The following is a 20,512-nucleotide window of genomic DNA, read 5'->3' on the forward strand; positions in this document are numbered from 1 at the left end:
AGATGCAGCTGGATTCCAAGTTCAAGATAATAAACGTCCTCGACGCTCTCATTGGCTGCCGACGCACCAATATGGGCGTGGTTTGACGTACTGGGTGCGTGGAGCCACGCCCACACTGCACATTTGTCGTCGAATGAGCAAGTGCCACTATTACGTTTTGGAGAACTGGCTGCATTTCTCTCATCTGGATTTCAAAAAGTCTTTTGCGTATCAAAATATAAGTAGTCTATTCATTTTAATAAGTGCAATTTAAGCAATTAAATTAATTAGCAGGCTTGCAATTGCAAGTAATGTCAGATTGCTTTGACCAAAAGCAAGGCAACTTCACACACTACCAATTCAAGTTTGGAAAAACTGACTGAATTTATATTTAACCATTTAAAAAAAAAAAAAAAAAAAAAAGTCTGTAAATTGTATGTTAGTTTTGTAAACAAATATAAATTGTCTATATATGTATTTCTTTACAAAACAAACATTACATTTTTATTTTTCAAATAAAATAATTTTGACAACACTTTACAATAAGGTTCTATGTGTTAGCATTAGTTAATGCATTAGGTATTATTATCTTACAATGCTTTTTACAGCATTTATTCATTTTGGTTCATGTTAATTTATCGACATACTATTATTCATTATTTCTTCATGTTAGTTCACAATGCTTTCTTAAGTACAAGTGTATTAGTGCATGTAGAAAATAACATTAACTAATATTATTAAATGCTCTGAAAGTATTGTTCACTTGTTAGCTCATGTTCACTATTGCATTAATGTTAATAAAAAAATGTATATATAATTCAAATATAATTAATAATAAATAATAACAAAAATGACATCCTTATTGTAATTTTCACCATTATTTCTTTAAATAAATTAGTTGGACCGCATATTGAAGGAGCCAAGTGTCTAACATCCATGGGACATTTACTGTTAAGAATTAATACAAAGACATTAAAAGTGGATACCTCATGAATTTGCTTCAGAGAATGACATTTTGCAGCGCTGAAATTTAGGCAAAGGGTAGCTACTTTGAAGCTAAAATGCAAAATAGTTATTTTATTATTATTATTATTATTATTATTCACTACATAGCTAATTTCTATTTATTTTATTTAATAGTTTCAAAGACTTTACTTTTATTCTGAAATTTGGAAAATAGAAATAATAAAGAATAAGTTGGTGTGTCCAAAGTTTTAACTAGTGAATATTGTCAATACTTGTCTTACTTGTGTATGTTTGTAAACTGCAATAATGTACTGTGATATTTTGCCTTTTTATTCAATATGTGTCCAGGTGTGCAATCACTCAACTTTGTAATATAAGTGCAAGACCTTGCATTGGTTAGATGTTGACAAATAAAATATCCACCTGTAATTTAAATAAAGACAAATAACCTTACAGTGCTGTCAAGTTCTATTGTTTTATGGACAAACAGAGTGCTATATTCCCATTAAAGGGAACAGAGAGAACAAATTGGGTTTTACAGCAATAAGACACATTGTGACGTTTTATGTTAGACCATCTTGTGTTACCTCGCTCAGTGAAGACAATGAATTATTGATCGTGGAGAGTAGGGGGATGGCTCTGTCAAAACAGTGTTCACACGGACAGTCAAGCCTAGTGAAGACGACACGTCAACGAACAGTTTGATTTTAAAGTGTGAAAGATGCCCACTAGAAACTAAACAGGCTGTGACAGAAAAGAGGTCATGAGGTCAGTGATTTCAGAAAGTCTAAAGTGATGGCAAGAAACTTTGGGGAAAAAAAAAAAAAAAAAATGGGCCCTTAATTGGGTGACCCAAAAAGAAGAGCAGAGATTTACCTCATTTTAGACAAGGAGATGCAAATGTCTAAACAACTCTACACAAAAGAGGAAATTAATGGTAGACTCTGGTGTGAAACACTAATTAGTAAATATAACACTTATATGTGCTCTTGGTCAGTGCAACTTACCCTCTTTCATTGAAATGCTGATTATGGACCAATGATTACAGGACAACTTCTTGAATGCTGTTAAATTAAGTTCAATTCACCTTTAAACATAGGACAATACTGGAAAACATTAAAGTAGCATTACCAGTGAGTCAGCCTCACAGTCAGAAAAAGAACAACTCTTTGTAAAGTTGACTTAGTAAATGATTATCATCACACGAGGTTATGCATAAAATGTCTTCATTTCATGATCTGCATTTAACAAACAGTGGTCAAATTTCGAGACAGCTAGACAAATGTGTAATGCCATGCTGAATGTATTATGTGGCACAGACACATGCTGACCTGAATTACATTTCTATATTGATTGGATCTTAGTATGCTTGACATTGTTTACCTCGGTTAAAAGAAGTGTAAGTGGCAACAGCAGCTGTTGTCATCTTTACACACATACCCTCAAACCATCATGTGGCCAGAATAAACACACTCTGTTAGTTCACACAACTATAACCCCAATCTATGACCTCAGTAGCAGGGAATATGCAAAGCGGCTCAGCATTCTTTTTATGCATCAACTTCCTGGTCACTAGCATGATTGTTTGAAAATGATCTCTGCATATGTCAAATAATTTTATAATCACAAAGCTGTATTAACCAATAATTTGAGATCATTTCCTAAAGGAATAATAACAGCTTCACCCAGTGCATTCATGTGTTTGCTAGTGGAGCGATATCTGAACTCATAGAAGTATTGGATTTATTAATTTTACTTGTCGCTGGCATGCATAGACATACATCCATTTTGAACACTATCAGGAATTTACAGGCCAACAGAAAAGGCGTACTGAATCAGCTTAAAGGAAAAGTTCACCCAAAAATAAACATGTGTATGACTTTGTTTCTTCTGCAGAACACAAATAAAGATTTTATAAATAATATTTCTGCTCTGTTGGTTCCCACAACGCGAGTGAATGGTGATCAGAACTTTGAAGGCCCAAAAGGCAGTATAAAAGTAATCCATAAACTCCAGTGGTAAAATCTATATCTTCTGAAGTGATATGATAGGTGTGGTTGAGAAACAGATCAATATTTAAGTCCTTTTTTAACTGTAAATTTACACTTTCACCTTCTGGTTCACTTGCATTGTGAGGACCAAAAGAGCCAAGATATTCTTCTAAAAAAACTTAATTTGTGTTCTGCAGAAGAAAGTAAGTCACACACATCTGGGATGTCATGAGGGTGAGTTAATAAGATCATTTTTATTTTTGGGTGAACTATCCCTTTAAGCCGACAACACATCATGCAAACCCATTAAAAAAGGGCTTATCTTTATCAGAGTAACGTCACAAACAAGTTCAGCAAAAATCGATCTGCACACATAGATTTTTGTCTATTACACCAATTTCGTGTCGCATGTAAACACCTTTATTAACAGCTTTATCAGTCAATAGTGAAATATCAAAACCATCAGCCACATTAATAAAGAATTTACTATATAGAAAGTAGAATAGACTTAAAAGATAGATCTTTAATATAGTAACCAAATACAAGTATGTTTGAACTTCAAGGGATATTCCGGGGTCCCTTTCTCTATTGTATAGATAGTATATAGTCTATAGTTATGCAAGCTCAATTATTTCACAAACTCAATACTCTGAAATACACAGAAAATTCGGGAATTATTTGCATAATAAACGTTGTTTTCAAACAGATTTCTGATAAAAAAATAAAATAAAAAAAAAGAAGATAGTCCTGCCCTAAACTCTTGCCATTACTTTGTTGAGCCTGGATGGGTTACTCAAAAGAGCCGGTTTACACTTTTCGGGGAAATCGACCTACTTATTACATACTTATAATTACACACATCATCTAATTTCTGATAGAAAAATGTCTACCAATAATATAACTGTAAAAGCCAAAACTAAATATGTTAACAGAACTGCAAAAACAAAAATACAGCAGTCGGTGATGTCTGCAAAAATAATTTTTACACTTGTGATTTTTATTGTTGTTCATCAAGATTACAGATTATTGCTCATCTACCATCACTTGCAATATTTAAACAGTTTTGACAACTCAGAGATTTTCTTTTTCATAGTGAATATTTAAAACAATAAATACAGACCCATAAAGTTCCTTTATGTCAATGCTCATTCTCAACAAGAGGTGCTGGTGTTGATTCCATGTGCTCGATGTTGTTACAAGACCATCCCGACAAATCCTCAGGAACGCACGGGCCTGAAAGAATTGTCAACTGCGCCACAGCAACGAAGCCCTGGCCTCCAAAGATATCTGGTTTTTGCACTCATGAGCCTCTTTAAAACACACTAACACGGACACACACACATATCCTTGCGGACAAGTATTAAAAAAAAAAAATTAAGACAATGGGTTTAACATTTAAACAAGATGTACACTAACTGATGTGCTTCAGTAGGGAGTGTGTGTTAAAGGTTAGAAGATTGCAGACACGGATTGATGGGAACATGGGGTGTCAATACATTTACATTAATACTAATGTAGACTCCGGACACAAAACTATAGCAGAGCAGCACATACTAACAAAGTAATAGGAACAATAATTTAATTTGCTTTGTGTAAGGAAAGTTTAAAATGCTGTAGACTAAGTTTAGGACACTTCGAGCTGACCAGGTAATCTCATGAAAAAATGCAACACTGTTATATGCCTTTAGGGTTTTAAGTTAAAATAAGCAACCCAGAGTTTAAAAGGGTTCCAGTAACTGTAACAAAATGTGTTGTGCTACAAAGGGACCATAAGTGAGATTACAACTCAAAAGAACTTCACTTTGCGGGCATTCCTTGGACTACTTCACATGTTACCAACACAACATAGAAATTCCTGAGCAAAGGAACATGATACCACATTAAACAGCAATAGGAGAAAGCCATTTTGATTCTCTTTATGACAAGCACAGATGACAAAGAGGAGAGAAATATCTGCCATAAAGGCAGAAATATAGTAAAATAAAGGTCCCAATTTTATTATATTTGAATATCCCAGTCACAAAGGTAGCTTCTGCTCCGCAGGCCTGCATAAAGCAAAACCAAAGCACTTCCTTCAAGATCTTTCCTTCTAACCTCTGAAATGAGTACACAGTTGGTCTTGGCTTTAGTTAACATGCATTTCTCTCCCATTTTGTTCCAGACTCAATCTGCAGAGGACCTGGAAAGAAACCTGGTACCGGATTAACTGTACATTTGGTATCTCATTGATATAAGCTCTACTTCACAGTATATAAAACAAGGGTTTCATTAAATGCAATTTTACACTAGAGAATCATAACATTTAATTGCTTATTTTTATAATGACAGGAGAATGAGTTCATTGAAACAAAAATTAAATGGCAGAAGATAAATCATATTTTTTGTATAAATATCTAAATATACACAGCATTGTTTCAGCAAGAATTGAGTCTTTAAATCTCAAACAAGAATACTGGCATCATTTAAGCAGTTGAAAACAGTGTTAAAAGAGCATGTTGCATTTGGGAGTTTTGTTGCTGATGCCTAAGCCAATAAGGCGATTCGCTTCCAGTCTGAGTGAACGGTGGGGATAAACCCCGCCCCGAATCGTTCACAATCCAGTTAAATGTCAACAGCTTTTATTTAGAACAGAGAGCATTTAGAACGCAAAGTTAAAATTTGTTGTAAAAATTAATACAAGTTTTAAAAAACAATCAGCACAAGAAATCTTTGAATAGAGTGATCAACTAAAAGAAAAGAACGATTTGTACCCCTGCGCCCAACCAAAATTCTGTCCCACCCACCATTTCATATAATTTTTTTTACGAAAATAAAGACAGGACATGTGACGTGTCCATAACTGAATCATTAGGTAAAATCACGCATTTTCTTAAGATGTCTTTTTTTTCTTTCTTTTTTTTTACCACAGCTTAATTTTAGTTAAACAGTAAGAGATCTAATAAATGAATTACAACTAAAACATGAAGCTAAGAAAAGATGAAATGGTGAAATCTCCATGGAAACGTCGCTAGGTTGCACCACTGGCAGTAGCAGCTTGTAAAAGGTTAGCTATGTTATTCTAGTGTAAAATAAATTAACACTGCCGTAGCACTAATTAGCAACGCCCTTCGCCCCCAACCAATCAACTCTGAGCTTCTCCCTCCCTTCCAAGGGCAGACTGTATCACAGGTCTGTCTTGCCTTAGTCTGTATGGATTATGGAGTCTTGGTAAATTCTTTTGTCTTCGTTTCCCATCCGTGAATGGTTTTAGTACCTACAACAAAATATTACAAGCAATTAAAAAAAAATAAAGTCTAAAAACAGACAGGCTGAACAGTTTTTATGGTAATACGTTACACTAAGTATCCATTTGTTAATATTAGTTATTAGATAGGTATCATGAACTAACAATGAACAACATATATTTTTACAGCATTTATTAGTCTTTGCCAATGTTAGTTTACAAAAAGACATTTGTTCGTTGTCAGTTCATAATGCATTAACAAATGCGAACAACTTTTGATTTAAAAAATGTGTCGAAATATGTTGAAATTCGATCAACCAAGATTAATAAATGCTGTAAAAGTATTGTTCATTAGTACATGTTAACTAATGTAGTTAACTAATTTTAACAAGTGGAACCTTATTGTGAAGTGTTGCCGTTATCTTTAAAACAACTTTAACATGATGCCTTATTAATTAGCATCTGACCTGTAGTAGTTTGGCTTAAAGGGTCCGTTCTTGTTCAGGCCGAGGTATTTGGCCTGTTCATCAGTCAGTTCAGTCAAGTGTGCATCAAATGTAGGGAGATGAAGGCTGGCCACATATTCATCTGCAGAAACAACAGTTCAAAATGTATACATTGCTTAGTGGAGAACTACTCTTTTGCAGGGTATTACTACACACCACGCACCAGGAAAAGTCACACCATCTTGAAAAAAAGGTTAAATGTGCACAGAAAGTACAGAATTTGCACTTCTTCATAATTCAAAAGGTCACTCTCAGCAGACAAAAGCTTCCTTAAACAGTGTGCTTGTTTTATCCAATGGTGGGCTACCGGGGCTCAAGCCACAAATGTTTTCAGTAAAGCCCCGAAGGTTATCATCATCATCATGCAGTCATGTCAAAAGCACCAGAGCTTCGAAACAGTTGATCCTAAACACCAAATACCAACTCAATTCATGACCCACGGGCAGCCTTGTTGGCAGCTGCTGTGTATGCAACATTATCACACGGGAAGTCAGGATGTTGTTTCTGAGAGTTCCAGTACCCTAGGATCAGCCACATGACGTCGACTCACTGACAAGCACCATTTCCTATCAGACATTTTTGCATCAGGTCCAGAGGGTTTACCTACTCCTGTGGAGTGACCAGAAGCCCGTTGCGTCAGCAGCGTGGAAGACCCGGGTTCAGATCCACGTTGAAACCAGGAAGTTATCGTTTTCATATAATGAGTGATGAGCGTGATTTGGAGGTTGCATTTTTTACTCTAACATACATTTTTACTCCACTGAAGGTTAGGTTTAAGGTTTGGGTTGGGGGGTACAGTTTATAAAATATGCATTCCTATTCACAGTATTGCAGCCTGTACAGCAAAAAACAACTCACTTTATAGCTCACTTTTGGCACCCCTCTGTGGACATTTGGGGCAGTGTTTCACATTTTGGTAAGCACAAACCGATTTTAGCTAAATTAAAGTCAACCTACTGTTTCCGATTTCACTGTGAGAAGAGTGCCTGTGACTCGTGATTGCGGCTGTTTTGTAAACTGTCAAAATGCCTGTCTTTGTAAGATACAGGAAACTGCTGAGTTCTTCCATCCAGATGCAGCAAGTACCAAATATTTAGATAACCATGAAAGCAGAGTATTATTCAGATGTGCTCAAGGAATTTCGTGATTTTACATCACGAGCCAGGATGTTTGTGTTTCTGCCAAATTTCTTTATTAAAACACGCTACCATAAACCTAGCAAACTTTGGCAAATCTTGCATAAGCACCTACTTCAGCCTATTTACAGCCTGCTTTCTTCTAAACTAACTTAAAGCACATGAAGAATCAATAATAGGCTATAATTCTGTGAACTGTACACAATGCGTGTTGAACTACGGAAAGGGACAAATAGTGTTAAAGTTTTTTAATCATGTTTAAAGTACATACTGAAGTGATCTATGAACATCTGGCGCTGAGACAAAAGTTAGTAGGACCATTTAGTGTTAGTTTCAGTAATATTTAAAGATTTACTACATAAATAACACCTTACAGATGTTACACATATACACTTTTATTATAAAGTTTATTATATTCTGATATTTCAATGAAAGGATGGCCCCATATCTATCCACAAAGGTCTCGGCTAAGCCCCAAATATCCACTGACCCTAAAACCGCCCCAGCTATCTAATGTTAAAATTTTACAAGTAAAAAAAACAAACAACAAACAGAAAAGGATTCTTTGAATAGTGTGATCAACTAAAAGACAAGAACGACTGAGAAACTAAAGAATTTGCACTTTACTGTTCATATAGATGTTATGCATAATTCAGAGGTCACATTTAGAAGACAAACGATATATTAAAGGGATAGTTCAACCAAAAATGAAACCATTTTTCACACTTGTGCCATCCCAGATGTGTATGACTTTCTTTCTTCAGCAGAACACAAACAAAGATTTTTAGGAGAATATCTCAACTCTGTAGGTCCAAACAATGCAAGTGAATGGTGATCAGACCTTTGTAGCTCCAAAAATCACAAAGGAAAAATAAAAGTAATCCATATGACTCCAGTGTTTAAATCCATATCTTCTAAAGTGATATAATAGGTGTGGGTGAGAAAAAGATCAAAATGTAAGTCTATTTTTTACTCTAAATCTCCACTTTCATTTTCACTTTTACATCTGAATGTGAAAGTGGAGATTTAGAGTAAAATATGGACTTACATTTTGATCTTATTCTCACCCACACCTATTACATTGCTTCTGAAGATATGGATTTAAACACTGGAGTCATATGGTATGGATTAATTTTTTTGTTTACTTCATGTGATTCACGTGGTCGCATAGTGATTTGCCTCAGTCCGGGTGGTGGAGTTTTAATTATCACATGGCTTGTTGAGTGTGTTCCCACGGAGACATAGCGCGTGTGGAGGCTTCACGCCATCCACCGCGGCAGTCACGCTCAACTCACCACATGCCCCACCGAGAACGAACCACATTATAGCGATCACGAGGAGGTTACCCCATGTGACTCTACTCTCCCTAGCAACCGGGCCAATTTGGTTGCTTAGGAGACCTGGCTGGAGTCACTCAGCACACCCTGGGATTCGAATTAGCGAACTCCAGGGGTGGTAGCCAGCGTCTTTACCACTGGCCCCCCATATGATGCCTGTTGAGCTTTGGCAGGGATTGTTGTCTGTTTGGTTAGTATTTCTTTTGGCCTTGCAACTCTCACTCCTTTCGCTGGAAAAAATCTACTGGTTTAGCAACGAGAGATGGGTGCTTGGTTTTTAAGTGTTGTAGCATTTTTACAGGCTTTAGGCTTTCATGTGCAAGCACCTCAGTGCACACTACACATTGGGGATGTTGTATTTCATTGACGATGACACGTGAATCCATACTGGATAAATTCCTCTCGATACTTTCGGCACTTGGAGTAAGGCTGATCCGACTGTTGATGGATGTCCTCCTTATGCACACGCTGGTCTCTTCCCGTACCTGAGGTCGATGGCCTTTCTGACGGTGGTGCTTCTCCGCTCTCCTCCGCTGGCCTCTCTGCTTTGTCTTTCGATATTAACCAACATTTCATTTCGACAAAAATAATATCGTAAACTTAAAGCCTAAAAAATGACCTATGTGCACATATCGGAATGTTTATGGGTGCTGTAAATTGACCTGCTGCAACTGATGCTGATGCTAATATGTCGTTAATCTGTCTAATCACCTCCGGGGTCATGAGGGGACAAGGAAAATGTTATTCGCATGGTTTTATTTTGAATTTAATGACTATTTTTATCTTTTGTTAAAATTATGACTAAAATATACTATTTCTAATCGTTTTAAAATTGTATTTGACTTCTGGAAATCATCTCGCGACCCCCCCATGCTGACCCCTACTTTGGGAACCACTGCAATAAGTGTTGGTCTAACTATGACCAACTTCTCATCTCTCTCAACTGCCTGATGAAAACTGAGTTTTACTGACAGGCCCCTACAGAGCTTGCTTTTATTTATTTTTTATGTTTGTGAAGGTGAACCGCAGGTTTGAAAGGAAAGATCAAGAGCTATGGAGATAGAATGAAAACAAAAAGATGAGGTTGGGCGGAAGAAAATTACAGAATGGTGCAGTCAGCAGAGAAAAGTGGCAGACGTTTGTGACAGCATGACCTATTTTCAGCTGTCTCTATCTCACTCCTCAGTGTCCGTGCAGGATCCAATATGGATAAACTCTGTGGCGCAGAAAACACTGAAACATTCAACAGGCTGTAGCCTGCTGAAAACATGCTTTCACGGTATAGACTAAAACAATTACAACGATTACACTCCTGGACAAACAGCTATGAGATAACAACATTTGAGGGTTTGAGTCAGTTACTATGTTTACTGCATGTGACACCCGTCTAGGTGAAAGAGAAGCACTAGAGAACTACAAAAAAAGTTGTCTCAAATTCTTGCATTTAAATTAACACGTTAACTTAAGTTATTGCAATTAATTATATATAAAAAAGATGCATAAAAAAATGAACACATTTAATCATGCCCCCTGACCCATATGTAAACTCCATCATAAGGAATTTTCCTTATTTTCAATTAGGTGGGGTCGGAATTGGCTGGATTTGTATGTGTGTGTGTGTGTGTGCATGAATTTATAAAAATAGGGTCTATATCATACCCATTTTCTTTGGCAGCAGGTACACGTCCTGCTTGTAGCGGCCTTCAGGAGCATTGTACAGCTCAATCAGAGCCAGAGCCTGGGGGACAAGAGCGAAAATCAGTCACCATGACAACAGCAAGTCTGTAAAGGACACACACACACACACACACACACACACACACACACACACACACACACAAAATGCCTGGGGTACATACACACTCACTCAGCAACCAGACAGAGAAAGCGACACAGTCTCTGATAGGACCATAGTGTCAAATTGCACCCACACAAAAATATATATTATAATAATTGTTTTAATAAAAGACTTGTTGTTTCTCTATTTTCTCACCTGGGTAGTAGCAGTGATGGACAGCACAAAGGTAGGAACAGTGGAGCAGCTAAGATTGAGAAGGCGACCCTGGAGAGACGTATGAAGTAAATGGACATAGTCATTTTCATGTATTTGCTCCAATACAATAATACATTGTAATAAAGAACAATATTTACATACATATATTTTTACTAAAACAGTTTAAAATATAAAAATGTCACGCTGAGACTTCCGTGAACTTACTGATGCAAAAAGATCCTTAAATCAGAGTTTTTAACTGATTCACTGATATGGACAGAAATATACACAGAAATTAATCAAACTTACCAACTCTAACACCATTTCTGTGACAGATGTTTTTATAACATTACTGACAGTGCTTGAAGTGGAAGAAAAAAAGTGAGGTACTTTCCTTGTTGGTATTAAATCTGATATTTTTGTTGTTGTTGTTGTTGTTTTGGGGGGCACCAAACTTTTTTTTCCGTATTTATCTTACCTAACACTTTTATTGTAACTAACATGTTAACATGTAAAAACACAACTGTTAATAATGTGTTTATTTACATTTAAATAGTACTTAATTACATTAAAAGTGGTATTTAAAGGTGCAGTATGTAAGATTCAGAAACTCTTGTTATTAATGACACCTGTGGCCGTTAAGTGAACTGCAGCCAGCTACCTGTTGCTTGTGCTCGTGCACACACTCCATAGGGACGCGGGCATCGACCAAAACAATGATGTAAAGTATAAAGAGGCTGAATGTGATTCACTGGCATCATGCTGACAGATGAGGTAGCATAATTAAAATTACACAGTTATTATTGTTTTACTACAAACTTTGAAACTAAACTTAAACTACTTATCAGCTAACATAGCATACTGATACACACATACAGCTACATACTACCAAACTATACCAGACAGTTTACTGTTGCACTGCAGCAGTTTTTTGTGTGTCGTATGTTGTACTACGAATAAGAAACCAGCATATTTGCTTAAATTTATCCTGTATACCTGACTTTTAGTATAAAGAGAAGATCGTTGAAATTATTTGAATGTTACAAAGCAAGGTAGCTTGTAAGTCGTCAGAGTTAGCAGGCAAAAATTACACAGATCAATCCTTATGGCACTATATTTAACACGCTTTGCAGTTATGTAAGCTTACCTGTCCAGTAATAAGAACGGCAATTCAGGGTCGGTTTTGATCCCCAAAACCGAACGAAGGTCCCTCCAGGAAACAAATGCCCTGCCGATGTTCACTCTAGTTTTCATTCGACCACGATCACGTTCCCACTTAGCCAGACTGGATTCAGTAGATAAATGTATTTTTTTTTTTTTTTTTTTTTTGGCTTACTCTGAGTTTGTGTAGGAGTCTGTTTTGTGCTGGGATCCGGACATTTGCTGGATTCCATCTCTAAGATAACGTTACCTAGTGTTGCAGTTTGTTGTCACTGTTGAATAGCGGAAGCACTGAGTCAAGGCTCTCGGGAGCACGCATAAACGTCACATCCTTTTGATTTTCCCAGCAAAAGCGACCTGCTCCCTTCGCATGAAAATCAGTCTACAGGTTTTAATAGGCAACCTAGGAAGTCCGGGAAGGGTTACGTAAAGTTGCGTTACAAGCCGTTCACACATTGGCAAAAAAAAAAAAAAAAGGTGAATATTACATGAAAAATGTTACATATTGCACCTTTAAATAAAATTTTCAAGGTCTGCCCGTAAAAAATGTTTATTATCCTCCCATTCAATGAGGGCAAAATTTGCCTTCCTTGTCCTGCACACATTAATTTGCACACAGGAGCCACATAATTGTGCAGATAATAATCATAAGAAACGGTGAACAAACTGATTTGATGATGTTCGGGATTGGGAACGCTGACACACATCTGTATGTAGAACCAAACACTGTCAGGATATATATGCATAGGGACACCTCACAATCTTTTTACGAGCACTACAGAAAAGAATTTAGATTAAAAGGCAATTTTTCTTGTGTATTTTCTTAAGGTTCGGTTTTCATCATTGATTTGCCTTTTGTGAAAAAAAGTTATGCATATAAGCTGACATCACTTCTATAACAGCTTTGATAATATATCTTTTTTAAGTTTAGTTTTGACCCAGCAGCTAAGCAATTTGCATAAATACATTTGGGAGAATAAGACGCGATAAAATGTGCTCACCCAAAAGTTGTTGGTTCATGTTTTGAAGAAAAGTGTAACTGAACTATAACCAGACAAACTTAAACACGAGTGCTCCTCCGGAACTCTCCCACGGATCGATTGATGACCGCCGATGCTGTTGCACGTGTTGATGGTTGTTAAACTCACCGAGTTTTGCTCAGAGAGCATTCGGATGTTTACCGCGATTTTATCAAAATTATTTGGAAGGTCAGATAAAAGTGATTGGCGGGCCACATCAAATCACTGACTGACATAAAATAAAGACATTACATCATACCGGGAGACTGTGTGAAGTGGTGGTACACAAGAAAAACTGCCAGTTCTCTGTAGACTAAATTAGAGAAGTGCAGATACTGCGTACCGGTGAGTTCCTGCCCACTTCAAGCACTGATTACTGATTTTAAACTTCAGTCTCAACACTCATATACTTGTGAAACCCATCTAATGACATGGTCATTAGGAAACTTAATTGCCACATAAAATTGCACACTCAAATCCTTATCCAATATTCACTATGTTGCTTAATTTTATATTGCCAGAAAATTCATCACAAATATACTGTGAATATTCAAAATATCGGCAAGTCCTATTTATTATCCAAGTTAAAATAACTTCAATTTACCGTTTAAGTTTTTCAATTTTCTTCTTTCCTAATTCATGCATTTATGTATTTTTTTTATTCATATTTATTTTTATACATACACTGGCAGCCAAAAGTTTGGAATAATGTACAGATTTTGCTCTTATGGAAAGAAATTGGTACTTTTATTCACCAAAGTGGCATTCAACTGATCACAATGTATAGTCAGGACATTAATAATGTGGAAAAATTAATAAATTAATAAAACTTCTTAAACTACTTCAAATCCTCCACGTACTGCAATGACAGCTTTGCAGATCTTTGGCATTCTAGCTGTCAGTTTGTCCAGTTACTCAGGTGACATTTCACCCCACGCTTCCTGTAGCACTGGCCATAGATGTGGCTGTCTTGTCAGGCACTTCTCACGCACCTTACATTCTAGCTGATCCCACAAAAGCTCAATGGGGTTAAGATCCATAACACTCTTTTCCAATTATCTGTTGTCCAATGTCTGTGTTTCTTTGCCCACTTTAACCTTTTCTTTTTGTTTTTCTGTTTCAAAAGTGTCTTTTTCTTTGCAATTCTTCCCATAAGGCCTACACCCCTGAGTCTTCTCTTTACTGTTGTACATGAAACTGGTGTTGAGCGGGTAGAATTCAATGAAGCTGTCAGCTGAGGACATGTGAGGCGTCTATTTCTCAAACTAGAGACTCTGATGTACTTATCCTCTTGTTTAGTTGTACATCTGGCCTTACACATCTCTTTCTGTCCTTGTTAGAGCCAATTGTCCTTTGTCTTTGAAGACTGTAGTGTACACCTTTGTATGAAATCTTCAGTTTTCTGGCAATTTCAAGCATTGTATAGCCTTCATTCCTCAAAACAATGATTGACTAATGAGTTTCTAGAGAAAGCGGTTTCTTTTTTTGCCATTTTGACCTAATATTGACCTTAAGACATGCCAGTCTATTGCATACTGTGGCAACTCAAAAACAAACACAAAGACAATGTTAAGCTTCATTTAATGAACCAAATAGCTTTCAACTGTGTTTGATATAATGGCAAGTGATTTTCTAGAACCAAATTAGCAATTTAGCATGATTACGCAAGGATAAGGTGTTGGAGTGATGGCTGCTGGAAATGGGACCTGTCTAGATTTGATCAAAAATGACTTTTTTCAAATACTGATGGTGCTGTTTTTTACATCAGTAATGTCCTGACTATACTTTGTGATCAGCTGAATGCCACTTTGATGAATTAAAGTACCAATTTCCTTCCGAAACAGCAAAATCTGTACATTATTCCAAACTTTTGGCCGCCAGTGTATATTAATTTTGAAGACATTCATATGGATAGCAGAATTTCCAGAACTATCACAGCTCTTTATAAAATCAGCATCTGTCTAATCTCAAACTTGTGAAACTAGTCTAATGACACTGCCTTTAGGAAACTTAATGACCAAATAAAAAATGCATTAAAACCCTTGTAAATTCACAGTGTTGCTTAATTTTATACTGCCAGCAAAATCATCACAAACATATTGTGAATATTCAAAATATTGGCCAGTCCTATTTATTATCCCAAGTAATTTACAACATATTTTTACTTCACTTTAACTGAGTTTCAATTTATGGCTATTTGTGTTTATTTTCATCTTTCATGTATTTATTAATCTTTATATATTAATTACAATGTAAATACAATTGTTACTACATTCACAGACATTAGAATGTACTTCATACAGAAAAATGTCCAGAAGTCACAACTCTGATATTATTTTGTGAAGAGCAATCTCTAACCTCTGCCAGCAGCACTATTCTCTTTCCATCCGGCCAGATCACATGGTCCACCTGCGACCTCACTCGCTCCCAGGTCAGCTCAGGGGTCCGCAGACTAGCCTGAAACATTTGAAGAAGAGTTGAAGAATAAAGACATACAATCCACAAATATATGCACACTCCTATTCAGTAAACATCACTATGTGTACTGTCATGCTCGTATTTACAGATACACTTGAAAACACTTTTTAAAGACTTAAAACTCTTAAAGATTATGAGGTTTGCTCACCACGTCAATCTCAGTGTTGGAGTGGCCCATGTTGCAGACGATACAGCCGTTCTTCATGCGGTCCATGTACTCTCTTACTACCACGTTTTTATTGCCTAAGACCGAAACCACAACCATAAATGAGAACCAGTGCACTGATATCAGTTCTCTAAAAAGCTTCTTGGTTTAGATTGTGAAATAAATATGGGAAAGACATTGCTCTGAAAGTGCTCTGAGAGCACCACAAAATCAGTGAGTCATATCAGTCATTCTCCATTCACTCTGTTTTTTCCAACTTAACAACTAAATAGATCAAATGTCCAAAGAAGTCACTTGCTCATCAGTCAACATGCAATCATCACTGTAAGTACAGTAATTTCATCTGCACCAGCAAATAAACCTGCAAAATAAAATGTGATATATACTTGTCTTCTGGTTCTTTACTGGAGTGGTGAATATTTACTTAACACCATCCTTGTAATATTCAGAAACAATCTTGTCAAACTGCATTTAATTGAAATTCAAGACTGACAGCAGCTAAGGAGAAACTCTGCAACGGGCATAATAACCTGAAGTGTGTCTTCTATGCCAAAATCACTCTACTAATGACAAGTATTTGTATTTTCTGTGCACTAAGCAGGTGTCCTTATTGTGCAATGAGAGTAAACTTTGAATGCTGGTTTGACCAAAACTGCTTACAAACAAAGCCATTAAGTCCAACAGTTTGGTAGGCTTGGTAGGTTTAGTTGAAAACTTTGACAGTATGAAAATTAGACTTGTGTTTTGAAGGTATTTTGTTGCATAAGCCATTGCATATCTAATTTAGGTGGTTACTAGGGTGTTCTGGATGGTTGCTAGAGAATTGCTTTGTGGCTGCTAAGATGCTCCTCGTGTTTACTAGGCAGTTGCTAAGGTATCTGAGGTTGTTACTAGGGTGTTGCTCAGCGACTAGTTTCCTAGTAGCTTTCCAATATGTTGTGCAACAGAATGACAGATAGGTCGATCAATAGACAGACTGAACGACAAAACGTCAGACAGACAGAACGATAGAATGACAGATAGATAGAACATCAGATAGAATGATAGAAAAACAGACAGACAAGATGATAAATAGACAGATAGAGGCAGTGCAGTCAGTCTTGTAAACACTGAGGTAAAATTCACCTGTGCAGGTGATAACGATGTCGACCTGTCGGATGACTTCACTAAGTTTAACCAGCCTGAAGCCGTCCATGCTGTGTGACAATACAAAACACGCATTAGAGAGAGGTCACTTTTTAAAAGGAACAAACTCCTTTTAAACAAGAGCTGCCATTCATGAAAGAAAAAAAAAACAAAACTAAATGGTGTGCCATAAATGATTACAGAACAATTGACAACAGTTATCTGCAGTGACATCATGCTGTTGTAGAGAAAATGCATATTCAGGGAAAGTTCCTGAGGGCTCACCAGGCTTGTAGGGCACAAATAGGGTCAATCTCAGTGACATAGACAATTGAACCCATCGCTTTAAGAGCAGCACAGCAGCCTTTTCCCACCTAATAACACATAACAAATATGTGAGACACATAAGGGTCCAACATGATTACACAGTGTTCCAAAATCCACATTGTTTGTTGTTCCCAGAAAAGCTTTTAATATCAACCAATTAAATACATCCTGAAGTACAGTGCCCTCCAGTGGCTGCCTCTGGTATCTTCCTAATAATGCAGTAATGCAGCAGTGCAGTGGATGTGTGATCACCAAGAGAGACTGACAGTATCTCACTCGTTGTAATACAACAAGCGGGTAGAATGTTAAATAGAATGAAGCAGGTCCTAAAATTGGCAGGGTTTAGCAGCTTGTCATTAATTGGTCAGGTACAATGGGTCTTCACTATGGTGTATTTTCAATTAAGTTCAATCTAAGGCTATTAAAGTTTCTCAGTGTCATTCCAGTGTAAATTAATGTCCAGACTGCTGCAGAACAGCACATTGATGGTGTGTTGCCAGTTATTTTGGCATCTTCGTTCAGGATGGACCAATGAACAGTTTGTGATTACTGCATAAGTAATCATTTAATCCATTTTGCATGGCCAGGTTGCCATTTATATGTCCAACAACTTTGTAATTCTGTGTCTATGTCCAAAATCTTTGTAATTAATACATTTAAACTCCAGTAAGGTCAAGAACATTCTGGCATTTCAACATCAAATGAAGCAGGTCAACATTGCGTACCATTGGAAACAGTAGTTAGAAAGCCACATAATGATCTCACCTCTCCATATCCACACACCACCACCTGCTTCCCTCCAAACATCACATCTGTGGTTCTCTTTAGTCTGAAACACAAGACATGAACACATTCAGTAAAAAAAATAAATAAAAAATAGTCTGACCATTCTCCATTGGCCTCTCTCATCAACAAGGCATTTCCGTCCACAGAACTGCCGCTCACTGGATGTTTTTTGTTTCTGGCACCATTCAGAGTAAATTCTAGAAGACTGTTGTGCGTGAAAATCCCAGGAGATCAGCAGTTACAGAAATACTCAAACCAGCCCATCTGGCACCAACAATCATACCATGGTCCAAATCATTGAGATCAACCGTTTTCCCCATTCGGATGGTTGATGTGAACATTAACTGAAGCTCCTGACACGTATCTACATGATTTTATGCACTGCACTGCTGCCACATGATTGGCTGATAAGATAATCACATGGATGATTGTTGGTGCCAGTTACAGAAATACTCAAACCAGCCCATCTGGCATCAACAATCATCCAGTGCAGTTCTGCAGATGGAAATGCCTTGTTTTGATGAGAGAGGTCTACAGAGAATGGCCAGACTGGTTCAAACTGACAAAGTTTACGGTAACTCAGATAACCACTCTGTACAATTGTGGTGAGAAGAATAGCATCTCAGAATGCTATCAGTTTCAGAACCTGTTGAATTGGACTTGGACTTCATAGTCTATCAACCAACTTGTTTGTTGCTGAAAAAACTATTTAGAGTGTCCAGTTTTCCTATGGATTTATTCAGGAAAAAGCCATTATGATTGACATACCCATCCAAGATGGACTCCCGGCAGCAGTACAGGTTGTCAAATTTCTGCTTGGTCACAGAGTCATTGACGTTCATTGCGGGCACACACAACTTGCCAGCCTTAGACAGTTGGTATAGCCTGGAAAAACAAATTATTATTAACATATATAATTTTACATCAAACAGTACAATTGATCTATACTCACCATAAAAAATATTGAAATAATTTTAAAGGTTACACATGACATTATGTAGCATATTAAACAGAACATGCTTGTCTGAATATTCTCACATGTGCCAATTCCACTACTTGTCACTAGATGGAGACATGCTCATGTGATATGGAGAGATGGGGTCTCTAAATTATTGTCCAGTAATTATAGTCATTAAACACAGAATATTGAACATTTTCAATTAACAGCATGACTATTGAACTAATCTTGACTGATAGAGATATCGAATACAACACTGGTGAAAATCATGAGCTCATTGTTGGGTTTTTCACAGATTTCTCACCTGTGAACTCCAGTCACACTCTCCTCTACGATGCCTTTGATCTTCTTGAACATGTTGGGATATTTCTTATAAATCCAGTGGGTCAAATCTCCTCCATCATCTAAAATCTACAAGACAGAATCTATTGAGACTCTGAACGGTCTTAATATTTCACTTAAATCAAGTCTATCAATGTAAAAGTAGAGGGGGCCTGGGTAGCTCAGCGAGTAAAGACGCTGACTACCACCCCTGGAGTTGCGAGTTCGAATCCAGGGTGTGCTGAGTGACTCCAGCCAGGTCTCCTAAGCAACCAAATTGGCCCGGTTGCTAGGGAGGGTGGAGTCACGTAGGGTAACCTCCTCGTGGTCACTATAATGTGGTTCTCGCTCTCGGTGGGGCGCGTGGTGAGTTGTGCGTGGATGCCGCGGAGAATAGCGTGAAGCCTCCACATGCTCTATGTCTCCTCGGTAACGCACTCAACAAGCCACATGATAAAATGAGCGGATTGACGGTCTCAGACACGGAGGCAACTGAGATTCGTCTTCCGCCACCCAGATTGAGGCGAGTCACTACGCCACCACGAGGATTTAGAGTGCATTGGGAATTGGGCATGCCAAATTGGGGAGGAAAATGGCAGGGGAATAAATTACTCTAAAGTAGAGGATACGGGTCAAGTTTTGTTACCATGTTGGGCTGCCAGCCCTCCACATTAACGCAGCGATCAATACACCACCAGAAATCATCCTCTGACTCGCCCTTCCAGGCGAATACTGAGAAACCTGCCACAGAGATGATAGAGGGGTTACTCAGGCCCAAAATAAGAGACTGAGATGGAATGAACAGATGAGGAAGGGAAAGAGACATACCTCCCTCAGCCAGGGCAGCTGCTACCTCGTTTTGGGTGGAGTAGATGTTACAGGCAGCCCACCTACACTGAGCGCCCAGAGCAGAGAGGGTTTCCATCAACACCTAGTAAAAAAAAAAAAAAAACACAAACTTGACTATGTACTTTGGAAATATAAGGGTTGTGCTTCAACTTCGGGCACTTCAAGCACAGTGGACTTCTATAAAGTGAAGT

At 37.4% G+C, this 20,512-nt stretch overlaps 1 protein-coding gene across 1 annotated transcript in view; it reads right to left on the minus strand.

Moving 5' to 3' along the window:
• Nucleotides 1-3,912: 3,912 nt before the first annotated feature.
• Nucleotides 3,913-20,512, minus strand: part of ahcyl2b (adenosylhomocysteinase like 2b) — a 67,117-nt gene continuing 50,517 nt past the window's right edge. Inside the window, exons 5-17 of the mRNA XM_051690670.1 lie at nt 20,301-20,403; nt 20,119-20,213; nt 19,456-19,562; nt 18,962-19,078; nt 18,173-18,236; nt 17,366-17,454; nt 17,081-17,151; nt 15,938-16,032; nt 15,670-15,768; nt 11,132-11,200; nt 10,798-10,876; nt 6,627-6,747; nt 3,913-6,189 (exon numbers count right to left, since the gene is read on the minus strand). Coding sequence (XP_051546630.1) covers nt 6,183-6,189; nt 6,627-6,747; nt 10,798-10,876; nt 11,132-11,200; nt 15,670-15,768; nt 15,938-16,032; nt 17,081-17,151; nt 17,366-17,454; nt 18,173-18,236; nt 18,962-19,078; nt 19,456-19,562; nt 20,119-20,213; nt 20,301-20,403 — 1,116 coding nt within the window. The 3' untranslated portion in view covers nt 3,913-6,182. The remainder of the gene's footprint in view (nt 6,190-6,626; nt 6,748-10,797; nt 10,877-11,131; nt 11,201-15,669; nt 15,769-15,937; nt 16,033-17,080; nt 17,152-17,365; nt 17,455-18,172; nt 18,237-18,961; nt 19,079-19,455; nt 19,563-20,118; nt 20,214-20,300; nt 20,404-20,512) is intronic.

Source organism: Myxocyprinus asiaticus, chromosome 47 (assembly GCF_019703515.2).
Source record: "Myxocyprinus asiaticus isolate MX2 ecotype Aquarium Trade chromosome 47, UBuf_Myxa_2, whole genome shotgun sequence".
NCBI classification, from domain to species: Eukaryota; Metazoa; Chordata; class Actinopteri; order Cypriniformes; family Catostomidae; genus Myxocyprinus; species Myxocyprinus asiaticus.